The sequence below is a fragment of the Halichoeres trimaculatus genome, unplaced genomic scaffold (genome assembly GCF_033239565.1).
Source record: "Halichoeres trimaculatus isolate MK-OKI-2021-1 unplaced genomic scaffold, fHalTri1.1 fHalTri1_scaffold_2, whole genome shotgun sequence".
NCBI lineage: Eukaryota > Metazoa > Chordata > Actinopteri > Labriformes > Labridae > Halichoeres > Halichoeres trimaculatus.
In genome coordinates this window covers 36,468,831-36,481,978 of record NW_027437180.1, presented here as the reverse complement: position 1 = coordinate 36,481,978, position 13,148 = coordinate 36,468,831, and the positions used below count along the sequence as shown (strand labels likewise).

At 39.5% G+C, this 13,148-nt stretch overlaps 1 protein-coding gene across 1 annotated transcript; it reads left to right on the top strand.

The window, feature by feature from the left end:
• Positions 1-1,766: 1,766 nt before the first annotated feature.
• LOC141800525 (B-cell receptor CD22-like) lies at positions 1,767-10,608 on the top strand. The gene is made up of 10 exons (XM_074683122.1): positions 1,767-1,794; positions 3,536-3,892; positions 4,298-4,642; positions 7,688-7,945; positions 8,028-8,288; positions 8,384-8,644; positions 8,740-8,821; positions 9,867-9,942; positions 10,052-10,281; positions 10,389-10,608. The coding sequence occupies exons 1-10, from the start codon at positions 1,767-1,769 to the stop codon at positions 10,450-10,452; spliced, it is 1,962 nt and encodes a 653-aa protein (XP_074539223.1). The 3' UTR covers positions 10,453-10,608.
• The last annotated feature ends 2,540 nt before the right edge of the window (positions 10,609-13,148 follow it).

Here is a 13,148-nt window from a genome sequence, read left to right as displayed (position 1 = left end):
GGTTCCTAGCTGTCTGTCGAGTCACCCATGCCCTCATACAGTTTGTCTCTCTACAGTTTTTCATTGGGACCCAAGTCTGGGCTTTGCGCAGACCAGTCAATATGGTTCACGTTGGTTTTCTGGAGCTAGTTCTTCACCAGGAGCTACGTATGTTTTAGTTTGTTGTCATGTTGGAAGACAGATCCATGATCCAGACCCAGTTTTGCTGCCCACTGCTTGGGTTTTCTTTCCAAATCTTCACATATCCTTCTTTCTTTGTTTTCCTTTAACCTCAATGAGATTCCCAGTTCCAGACTGGGCAATGACGCATCCCCACCACCGCAATTAACTCTGTGGAGGGGAGGTTCTTTGGGTTATACACTGGGTTAAAGAGCTCTAGTTTGGTCTCATCTGACTAAAGTACGCCCTGGCTTCTTCCAGTCCGCAGAATTCGGCTCCAGATCATCCTTAGCATCCATCAGTCTGCTGTCTTGAAGATGGCTCTAGTGATAGTTTTTACAATTCCCGACTCGGCAAAGTCATGAACTTGTGTAGTTTTTTCTCATGTGTTTGTTTTCCTAAAAACATATGTACTGTTACAGAGCACGGGGAGCTTATGCACACTTGAACGAACAGTAAAAGCCATTTTCCATTTCGTCTCGGGGCTGTCCAGACCGTCAGACGCTCATGCATACTAATTTCTGAAAAGGGGAAGGAAGTCCCAACAGATACAGTCTGTCGTGTTATGCAGCAGGTGACAGATATTCTTCCACGACGAAGTCCACAAGCAAAGCTGTGAATAACTAACTCTACATGTTTGGTCTTTCTTTCTCGTGATGTTTTACCAAACAGAAATCAGCACACCGACCGTGAGGTTAAGAGCAGCAGCAGGTGGATTTGTCGTCTTCTTTCTTTGTGTGTCAGGTATGTACCAACACTTTTCATTTCAAAGAATTTATCAGTGTTTCATCACTTTAGAAACAGAGAGTCTAAACTCTGTTTGGTCATTTCCTGTTATTAGTCAACCATTCATCAGCAGAATTTGAAAATGTAAAGGAATATATTCATTTTTAAAACTCTGCTTGAAACGCACCTCGAAATTGAAAGCAAGTCATACTTTGGAGGTTTCGTTGCTGTCTTAAAGCAACAGAAGGTCTAGTGTAACCATCTGTGAACAATAGAATAATTTTATTTGTTATAAATAGGTCAATGTTTAAAGTAGCAGAAATTACTGCAGACAAATAAAAAAGAGAGGTATCTTGATGGAAATCTAAAAATCATCTTTGATTTAACTCATCCACAACCGGCATCATTTCTCATTTTCTTTACCTCAAAACTTGATAACGCTTTAATAATATCTCTAAAATTACACTCTGACCTCCTTCGATTAATTTAATGCCTTATATTTCTTCTTTCTCAGTCAAGTTTCACATCCTTGTTTTATGTCTCGTGTTTTTTTCACACATCTGACGGGAAACTAGCCAAGCAAACAGAAATGTTCGTCATGAGGCACACCCTCCAACTGGTCTCTATTAATACTATTGAGCCAAGCATAAGACTACCCCCACACTTTTCTTTATGATTACGGGATATAATAAAAAGGCAACTTGACATTTCAAACAACCTCTGAATGAAATTACATTTTAAAATCAGATTATTGGTGCCAAATTGATAATTTCTAAATGCCTGATTATTTTAAATCAGTAACCCATGATGAGATGATGTTATTCTGTGATCATCATCTTATCTGTACCAGAACCAACATGACAGTATGTTGGGGTCCCGTCATGGGGACTTTAGTCACCAACAACCAATGTAAGTACATACATAAAGATAAAAACCTTTTTTGTTTATCTGTGGGGGCCCCCTGTACTTGTAAGGACAGGTGAGCCCACTGTGCCAATGCAATCTGTCCAAATTTTACAGGATGCAAATTCTCTGAAATACTGGTCTAAATGAGAATGAAAAATACCAGCTGGATCCAAGCGGATTTTCTAACAGGCCCTTTGATTTTAAACTAACACAATATAAAAGTATAGTGAAAGCAGTGTACCTGATTACTTTTAGTTTCTTTTGAATTACTTCAATACCAAACATGCTCTTAAAGACTAGAGAGTATACAAGCTGTGCCCTCTGCTCACTGTATTTTTTTAGTAAAACAATAAAATCTACGTAGGTGGTCGCTTCACGTGTTGGTTTGTTGCTGCTCACTGTGTATGTGTCTGCTGCATTGTAATGTATCTTGTTTGATTTTAAAATGTTTTCCTGCCAAATAATCCTGGTTTTTATCAAATTTACTGATAATCTGATTACATATTTTTTTCTGTACTGTAACAGATTACAGTTACATTTTATGTATCCTAATTACTTAATGCTGTTACATTTAATCCATTACTTCCCACCCTGTTCTCTCTGTAACAATTGTACCTGCTGCCTCCAAGTCTTTCAGGGTGGTCCTTGGCTCGTTGAGTACTCTTCTGACTATTTTCCTGACTCCCTGGTCAGAAATCTTGCAAGGGGCTCCTGTGCTTGGCCTGTTATGCAGCGGCCTCACCAAACGCGAACTTGCGAATTTATTCAAGCAAATTGCCTGTAATGGGCCGCATAAATGCCCGAGAGTGTGTGAAGGCTTTGGAGATCACAATCAATGCCTGCTGCCTCTCCCTGGTAATCCACCGGCCCTGCCTGGCTGTTCCCTGCAATCTCATCCTCAACCCCGAACCTCCAAAACAATGTTTTCTAAAAAATACCATTAAAACCAAAGTGAAGACTTTGGAAAATTTGGTTTCATGGTTTCATGTAGATGCTGGGAAACAGAGTTTCTCAATCGTCACAGCTGGATGGTGGGGGAATGCAAGAGCAAAAAAAATGAATACAAAAGCCGCAACACAAATGCAAATGCCACAACAAGATGGAAGTGCAGCCACAACAGAAGTTAAAAGAGGTTAGTTACCCAAATGGACACAGAAAAGTTTTAAAAGTATAGGTATATGATTGAATTTGTGATAGCCTTCATAGTACTTATATTTCTTCATTTACGTTAGCATTAGAGCTATATTTATCATAGCTTAAGTTATAAAAGAAAACAATCATTAACTCTCTCTCACAACTTTTATGTGTCTGTTTGGAAAACTGTCCTCTTAACTTCTGTTGTGGCTCTACTTCTGTTGTGTTGTGGCTTTTGGATTCATGTTGTGGTGTTTGCATTTGTTTTGTTGCGTTTGCATTCATAATGTTGCTTTTGCAAAATCGTCTGACACCTAGTTTAACCCTTTAGGGTAACTTTCAGAACTCCCCTTTTAGTCCGCAATTGTGTCCAACTCCCCCGTTGTGAAAAAAAGGGCCTTCTGACAACACAGTGGGCTGTGGTTTATAGCACAGTGGTACATCATGCAAAAGACAAACAAGCCTGTGTGAAAGAGTCTGACAAGTGCACCTGGTGAGACACACTCCTGATTCTGTGTATTTGAAAGGGATGCTTCTTCCACAGCTTTAAGTCTGAAACTGAACTTTGTGGTTTGTCTGATCCTATCTCTTGATGTCCTCTATGTTTCAGTGGTCCAGATGCAAAATGGCTGGGGTGTGACTTACTCTCCCACCTACATTTGTGCCTTAAAAGGATCAACTGTGGTACTTAATTGCACCTACACATGCCCATCAACAATCAATGGTTTTTCCACCACAGTCGAGAGAATTTTCTGGTTCACAAAGCAGCAGGATCAAGAGCCTCTGGATCTGAGGGCGGACTCTGGGTACGCCGGGCGAGTGCAGTATCACTGTGATGAGAAACGCTGCTCTCTGACTATCACAGACCTGAGGGAGAGCGACTCAGCTCGATACAAGTTCAGGTTCATGACAAACGGAACAGGTGGGAATTACATAGGCGTTCCTGGAGTCAATCTGATTGTAACAGGTAAGAAACAAATTCTTAAAATCAAATGGTGAACATGTGTTTGTCAGTTGTTATATAAAAAAAAATATATTTTTATGAATCCAGGTTTCCAGGTCCAGATCAAAACCCAAAAACCATGCAATTACCATCCCTGCAAATATTCACATCTTGAGTGTACCAGCAAATGTTACCTACCTGGTTATTTTACCTACAACTGGTACAGCAACAAAAGAGGAACTTTTCGAAAAACAAAAAATTATGAAGAATACACTTATCCTGGAGAAAGTTATTCTTGTGCTAAACAACGATATGAAGACGGGCACTCACATCCAGTGTGTGAGTTTACTCTATTGACCTCTTTTAACATGACTCTTTATTTCTATCACCTGAATAAACGTACTCATAAGAAGTATCTGATTGTTCCAGGTATGGACAACAAGTCATGCAACAGAGTGGTGTTCACTGACAGGAAGATCTGTGCATTCAGAGGCTCATCGGTGGACATCTACTGTACTTACGACAGCTTTGGGGATATCACATCAAAGTTTTGGTACAGTCCTCATCCTGATCACCGATGGAGAAAATCAACAAACCTTATTGAAGACTCCCGGTATGCAAGTCGGGTTCAGGTCTTGGAGACAGAAAGAGGACACTCTACTCTGAAGATCTCTGATCTGAGAGTGAGCGACGCAGCGGAGTATCGCTTTGAACTCAGAACAAGAAGTTCTGAGTTTAAGAACGGGCCTTTTGGTACAATTCTGACTGTCAAAGGTACTCTGTCACTTTTTAACTCATGTTAAAAAGAATTTATGATAATGAGATAATGAGCATACTTATATTTACGTGTGTACAGTAAGGGGAAGCTCGAAAGACAAATGAGGATGGATTTATTAATGGGTAAAGTTTTTTGCTGATGAGCTGCTGTTTTACATTTGCGTACAGAAACTTTTTAGCCTAGTGTTAAGATTCAAGTGAACTTGTGTGTTGGTAATGAGCAGGTAGAAAGCGTCAAAGTGAAAGTTAGTGCCTTAGATGTAGTTCTTGATTGGCCAGCAGGGGGCAGCTGGTGGAGAATGAGTCTTTGTTGTAAAGTGGAAAACGACCAGAGTTCACTTTTTAGTTTGTCATTTTCCAATGATTTTATGGCCTGGACTAGTCCTCTACAGGCATTTTAGTTATAATTTCTTATCTTTCTTTTCTAGAAAAGATGATAAAACAGGGTGCGATGTACTGCTTGGCTACCTGTGATCAAGCTATTGAATTAATGACAAAATGATTTTTTTTTTAATTTACCACTTAGTCCATTGAGGTTAGCTCTCATGAGTTTATGACAGCTGATTTCAACTATTTTTTGGGTATTGATCTCAGTTTTTCTCTATCACCTCTAGTTATTGAACTATAGAATCCCATCTTTCCTAAAAAAAAAAATTATACAAAAACCCGAAAGAAAGCTATTACATTTAACAGAAATGCACTTTTTTAATGATAATCTTCAAATATTGACACACAATGAAATATGAAAGAAACAGGCATTACTGTCATGTTTATTTAACACAATTGTGTTTTTTTGTACAAAGGATAAGGCTACTGGAGGAGCTACAGGAGCAGACATGATCTGGAATAAAGGAAATCTATACCTATGTAAATAAAACACTAAGGTGGAAAAGTTACAAACTTTGAAAACTAAAAACAGCATAAAACAAAAAGAACTTACAACCATATGCCCATGGTCACAAGGTTAAGGGAAAAGCAGCACAAATCCTCTTAAATCCTGCTATGCTAGCTTTCTGTTTGTGGATATTAATGGTACTGACCTAGTTGTAGATGAGTTAAAATGTTATCAGCTGGTTTTACTCAGGGATGGGTACCTTTCACATTTGAAACAATACGGTACCTATGCCCAGTACCTGACAATCGGTATTGGTACTCAGAGGTACCAATTTTTTGTACTTTTGTGTGTGTGTTGATGTGATAGTAAATATTAACTTGTTCATGAATAACATCTCAAAATTTTTTCAATTTAACATTTTTATTCTTCAATATAGAACCTTGCAATGTTGTGTTCATGTCTAGCGTGGAAAATCGCCTACTCTTGCACTCCCTCACAGTCACAAAGATATGTTAGGTACCTAAACATGGTACCATTTGATTTTATGTGAATAGGTACTCAATGGAATTCAGTCGGTACTAATAAAAGTAATTCGTTACCCATCACTAGTCTTACCACAGCTAATCAGTGGAATTTTGCTTGTCTGGAGGGTAAGCTGTGGAGAAAAAAACTTGACATGCTAGAGAAAAACTGACTACAGTTTTGGAATCAGCATGCTAATTCTTGTTATAGGCCATGTCCACACAGAGCCGGGTAATTTAAAACAAATACCCCCCCACTCGTTCGTTCTAAAAATACTTTCACCCACACGTAGCTGGCAAATCTGTCCAAACATCCTCTTTAGTGGCGTAAAGCTGCAGTTTTGTGTGGACGACAGGCGTAAATGTTTAAAAATACATGCAGTTTCACAAATACCCCTGTGGGCTTCAGCATAAAAATCTAACTCAAAAGAATTTTTTTTCCCAAATTGTTCCCCAGTGTAATCTGTCATTCCTGTCAGGCTATGTAATCTGGCAGCATTAATCTCTCTTTAAACTAAAAAGAAAAAAAAATGTGAACAACAACCATGGCTTCAAAAATCAGCCATACAGTTTTTAAACCAATACATGAAACCACTTCTGAACGTAGTCTACAATAAAAACGGTTTAGTGCATGAGCTGCTGGATGTGTTTTCAGCCTGCTGGAGTAGATTTGATCAGATGATTCAGTCAGCTAACGTCAGACTCTTCTTTGTCCCAGATCCAGACTTACAGGTGCAGGTGATCTGGTCCTCTACTGGTCCAAAGCTGATTTGCCACAGCAGCTGTATCCATGATGGTCGTTCTCCTTTTGTTTGGTTCAAGAATGAAACACCAGTCCCAGAGGAAACGTCTTCATCTTTCAGAGGATACGTCGACCCAGCGGACGTTTATTCCTGTGCTTATGAGGGTTTCTCCTCGGAGGCTGTGTGTAAGTTGTTCTACTACATGGGAATCTGTCTTTAACCCAAACAAATCAGACCCTCTAAAGCCCTTCAAAGAGTACAACTAACCTCCTTTAAATAACCTTTCTTGAGCCAGACTTAGGAGGAACTGGCAGAACATCACATCAGGATGTTTGCTTTATCTCTTTAACAGCTGTATCAGCAAAACTGGTTAAGAAAGCATCATTGATAACAGTAAAAACTCATTTATTGTATGACATAAAGCATGTTAAAACTGAATCAAAATGTATCTATTGCATGAGTTTGACTACTTGTAATGGGTGTTCACACATTAGTCTGACTGAAATAGTCAAATGTCCAGTTATTAAACAAACAGACCAAGACTTTGTGATGGGGGATAGATTTTCTCATGTGTGTCAAAATCGGACTCATAGTCTACAGTTCAAAGACCCAACTTTCAATCAGGGGTCAGGCGGCATCAACTGGAAGAATGAAGCCAAATGAAAACCTTTGAATGTCAACATATGCCTAGGAGAAAGCATTTCATTCATACCTACGGTAAACCACAGAGTATGTAAAAAGGGTACAGGGCTCTAAGAGAGTTGGTGTTTCTGCTGTTCAACAACTCACAGTACAAAACCAGGTGAAAAGAGGCATATTGTCACCTACTGTTGCAGAGGTGGTCACATTTTTGTCAGTAAATTAAATTAAGCCTGGTCCTTGTGTCCTGGAACAGCAGTGTCTGGATTTAACTGTGCATTTAAACGTCATATTCTTCCTCCAGATGCTCCAACAGCTCCCTCAGTGCTGATAAGCCCCGCTGGTGACATTATAAAGCACACTTCAGTGACTCTGACCTGCATCACTAAAGCTAACCCAGCACCTGAATACACCTGGTACAAGAAGGACCAATCACTGCTCAGTAAAGAAGCACAGCTTGTCCTCAACTCTGTGCAGACCTCTGACTCTGGAGAGTATTACTGCTCTGCTGAAAACTTGCTTGAGAGGCGTACATCTAAGTATGCTTTCATTGATGTGAAATGTGAGTATGACAGTCCAGTACAGCATTATCATAAGACCTTTTATGCCTCGTTTATAAATATTGTCCATCAAAACTTCTCCAGATGGTCCAGAGACGGCTACGTTGTCGGTGAGTCCATCAGGTGAGATAGTGGAGGGAAGTTCAGTGACTCTGGCCTGTAGCAGTGATGCTAACCCAGCAGCTAACTACACCTGGCTCAAAGGGAACAAAACTCTGCTTCAAGGACAGGAGAGCATTTATAATATCTCCTCAATCAGCCCTGAAGACAGAGGGAGCTACTTCTGCAAGGCTGAGAATCAATACGGGCAATTCAACTCCACGTCTCTGTTTTTAGACGTCCTGTGTGAGTAAAACATTATCTGAAGGGCGGGGTCAAGATCAAAGCATGAACATAGCTCAAGAGCCTCACATCAGGCATGTCTGTTTTCTTTCCTCTAGATGCTCCAAAGCTTCCCTCTGTGTCAGTGAGTCCATCAGGTGAGATAGTGAAGGGTAGTCGAGTGAATCTGACCTGTAGCAGTGATGCTAACCCAGCAGCTAACTACACCTGGTACAAGGAGAATGAAAACTCACCAGTAGCTTCAGGAGAGATCTTCACCGTCACTGCCTTCAGAGCTGAACACAGTGGGAATTATTACTGTGAAGCTATGAACAGAAGAGGGACTCATAGATCAACATTACGGCTGATTGTTATGGCACGTAAGTTACCATCTTTTAGTCCTTATTGAAAGTGTTTGCAGAAATCTTTCACACCAGTCTCATCTCTTATCCCTCATTCCTTTGTTTACTTTCAGGTGTGAGGACATCAGCAGTGATAGGATCGGTGTCTGTTGGTCTCCTTGTCATCATACTCATTGCTGTTTTTCTGTGGATGAGGTTAGAAATTTAGTTAAAGGTCCCATATTCTGCTCCTTCTCTGCAGTTTAATATGGATCATTGATGTCTTCATGAAATGGTAGTAACATGTTTTGGTCCAAAAAGCCAATAAATCAAGCACAGCAGCATTGTTTCCAGGCTCTCATAGCCCCTCTGTTCAGAACGCTCTGATTTAGTGGGCGTGGCCTTCATATGTAAATGAGCCACCGCTGATACCGCCCCGCTCTTCTACGTCACTGAGAGCGGCGCCACAAGCTCCGAGTGCACAATGTTTCGAAAACAGCGAACCTCGTTTACCATACCAGGCCAAAACGACAAGCTAACAGTAGCTAAAGTTAGCATCCTGAAGCTAACACAGAGACATGGGAGACACTGAGGAAAAGCTCTTACATCTGCTCCACAGCACACAGCATTTGAAATACTCACATTTCCAGGGTCCGAGGTTTGTTGGAGGATGGTTGGTAATGCACCTGGATTCAAGACCAGTCTATTGGCTAGCCCTCTGTTGGACTGTCCAAAGTTGGAAAAGCAGTCGGCTGTGAAATCACTAGCACACACATGCACAGTTTTACTGAGTGTAGCTGGCACATTTCCTTGATAAATGAACTCTAGACACTTAGTCTTGTCTTCTTCTGAGATGGGAAGCTTGTGCATGGAACTATGTGGCTGTTTACAGTTAAAAAACAGAGCAGTGATGGCTCTTCAACAGCGGGGGTGGGGGTGGGGGGTGGGGGGTTGAATCTGCTCCGGTGGACCAATCAGGTCAGACTTGCTCCTGATTGGTCAAGAAAGGGAATCGCTGATGCCGGCAAATCACCAAAATCCAAACAGCTTGTTTTAGGTCAGGATTTTAAATTCACAAGAACTACTAAGTACAGGTTTGGTCATTAAATATCACGTTTTGTGGGCTGGGAGGAAAGCCAAAGACCCACAAATTTCACTAAAAGACTCAAAGTGATTTTTGCATAGTATGGGACCTATAACCTCAGCTGATATTCACAATAGCATCTTTAATTTTCTGAATTTATTCCTTTATTTAATTTAGATGCTTATTCTACAGAAGACAGGAATCCTCCACAGGTCAGGCCAAAGCTGAAGAGCCACCTGGTGACAGAGCAAAGGTGAGAAAGGATGAGTTCATTTCTAAAATAGTCTTAAATTAGGGCTGCGTGACTAAAGATTGGTTTATTTTCAGTGATTTCATTGCTTGCAATGTGTTTGTGTTTTCAGCCTGATGTCGATCCCGTGTACAGCAACCTGCCCACCGCCGGACCAAGACGAACCCGCAAACAGAAGGAGACTCTTCATTACTCCAGCATGCGCTTCTTTCAGAGCGAGGGCGACATTCTCTACTCCAACGGCAGGCCGGCTGGCTCTCGCAGAAAAGCAAAGAAACAGGTCGAGGATGATGAAGTTGACTACACAACTGTCAAACCTCACACTGCCAGCCGACCATCAGGGTGAGCTTCTCCTACCTCATACCTTAAAATAGCTTCAACCCATCAGAATGAAATACACGCTAGGTTCTTAACTTGTGATGTGAATGTTTTTTTTTTTCACCTAACAGAGCAAGGAGTCCAGAAACCAGGGAGGATTCCTCCTGCCTGTACAGCACAGTTAAACCAAGATAAACACAAAGACGAGTGCTATCAGCATTGTGTTCCTAAAGATGTACGAGATCATCTGCAGCATCCAGTCTTTCCTGAAATAAAAAACATGCCCATCATTTGTGAAGCTTCCTTTTTTTCCATGTTTCTTGAGAAGTTTGTTTGACCTCAGTTATAAAAAAGCACACAACTTAATTCCATCTGATCTTTCATCTATCACACATGGGTTAAATTATCAAAACTGAAATATATCCAAAATACATTTTGGCAAACAGGACTTCTATTTAAGCTTGCTTTGTCTTACAGATTTAGTTTTGAGTGTTTTACAGAATAAAACAGAAGGACTGAATGCCATGTGCACTTGAACATGCTCCTTAACCACCTTCACCTGACTCAGAAATCTCCTTCAGTCTGCCTTGAAGCGTCTTTGCTGTTTTATCATTAAGTGAAGTGTGTGTTGTGGGTAAAGAAAGCAAAGGGACATGGACGCTGTCAGCTGATTTCTGCTGTGAAGCCATGACATCAAAGTCACTACTGGTGTGATGTGTCAGACCTGGTCTCAAGGAGGATTTTGTGTCACTTTGTACAGAAAGATGGGGTAGAAATGCGTTATTACCCTTATTATATAATTCTTCTGCAAGAAAATAAAGCAGTAAGTTTTTTCAAATTCATCAATTTGAGAAGGAGATTTCTGTCATCCAGGATAAATTTTAATTAAGGAACAAGGTCATTTTGTTTAACTGTAAACTTGGTAAATTATGACAGAGCAATGTACTTTTGTTCCATATTGTATGAAAACTAAAAGTTTAATCTTTGAAAATTCAGAAAGCTATTGAGACTACACCTTTAAATCCTTAAGTATCCCTCTGTTTTGTGTCACACAAGAGACCCAGTTGCAGACTTACACCAAGACAGGAGTAAGAGAAAAACACATTTTTGCCTTGAATTATTTATTTCAAATAAATTTAAATTTGAACTTTATAAGTGTAACATACAACTATAGTTTGATTTCACTGATTCCTATTTATGCATTTTAGGAAAATAAATGCATTGGATTCAGTGTGCAAGTTGTCTTTGCATAACATTCTTTTGAATCACAGTCATGAAAAATAACAGACGCAGTGTGAGAATATCTTTAGTTATTTTATTACTGCAATTGATGGTGAACCTGATCTTCATTGGCAACACTCAGGCTATGGCTTAAATTTTTGTAGGTTAAAATAAAAAAATGGAAAGATGGGCAATATCGTTTTACATTTGTTGTTCTTATTTTTATATTGTGCTTCTGTTATTTAAATTTACTTTTTATGTTTAATTGAAACACCATTGCGTCGATAACGGCAGCTCTTTCAATGTGATTGGTCAATTCATGTGTCAGTCATGCACAACCAGCAGTCATTGGCTACAGTAGTCTCGTGCTGCGTCTCGCTCTTCAATGAACTGCGGTGACAGTTAACCTGCATTTGTAACTGGACATTCTTACAAAGTACAGCTTTGCCGTGACCAAGGTGGAAAATTCGGGTAAGTTTGATTAAAAACGTGCTTAATTTACCTGAGTTTCTATTATTTTACCCGAGTAAAGATGATTCAACAGCTAGAAAATGCTAGTGTTAGCGTTAGCGTTAGCGCGCGAGCTAAAACAAAATGGCGCTGGGTATAACGGTTTGGCTCTATCAGACTATTAAAAATCTTCTAAACGGTTTCCAAACTGAAATTGAAGTTGTCAAAAGAGGAACAACATCTAACTGCACTCACAGGAAGAGCTGGTTTTGTTTAGCTTTTGAAAAGGGTTTGATAACTAACATTAGTAGTTTTAGCCAACTTGCTCCCAGACGAAGAGCGTCAACGTTAGAAGTGATTCAGTGACCCTGTATTTAACAGCCGCTCTAGAATGCTAATATTTCATTGAGAAAAAGAGCCATGTTTTTGATTTATTCACGTAAAAAAGATGGATTAAAGAGTCATTTAACTGCTTTTGTATTTCTGGGATGGTATTTTTCTTTCCTACCTAAAATAAATAAATAAATGAAGCTTTCAAAAAAACTGAATCGAAGAAAAATGAAGGATGTTACTTTTTGGTGAAAACAATGTCAGCACTTTCTTACCATTTTTTTTCTTCATAAAATGGGTTTTATTCACCATAAACACTGGTTTAATAATGTATTTTAGTTTTTCTGCTCAGGCACTTAAGAGATCATAGCAAAACTGGGCTCAAACCCTCTTCCCATGCAGCAAGTGTCAGTGTTTGATGAAAACTTTTTGGGTGGATGTTGTTTGTTGAGTAATTCATGTATTTAAGTTTTACTGTGCATGCAGGTGTATGATTTTTCTTAATTTCATGACCCATATCAATCATGGGTATCCAGGAAAATTTTAAAGCATGTGTTAAACTGCAAAGGAAGGTAAAAACTGTGGACACCTGGAGGCTAAAATGTGTCATGGTGATATGTGTATGTGTAAAACTTGAATTTAGATTGTTTCTTTGTTGAATACAGATGAGCTGTGATATCTGCAGAATAACTGGTTTAAAAAATGATCATGTGGGCCACAATTTACTGTAGATTAAAAAGTTGATCTATTGTTTATTTAAACATAATAATGTACAATTGATAAGAGGGTCTGAGGGGCATTTTCCCACAGAATGAAGGTATCTAAGGATTCTAGTGAATATTTATGTAGCAATCTGTCATGGAAATTTAGTAATTTTAAACAAACTACAA

Coding starts and splice junctions, on each gene's coding strand:
- LOC141800525 (XM_074683122.1), top strand. CDS start 1,767: ATGGGGACTTTAGTCACCAACAACCAAT. Junction 8,645..8,739: donor ACGGCTGATTGTTATGGCAC/GTAAGTTACCAT, acceptor GTTTACTTTCAG/GTGTGAGGACATCAGCAGTG. Junction 10,282..10,388: donor ACTGCCAGCCGACCATCAGG/GTGAGCTTCTCC, acceptor TTCACCTAACAG/AGCAAGGAGTCCAGAAACCA.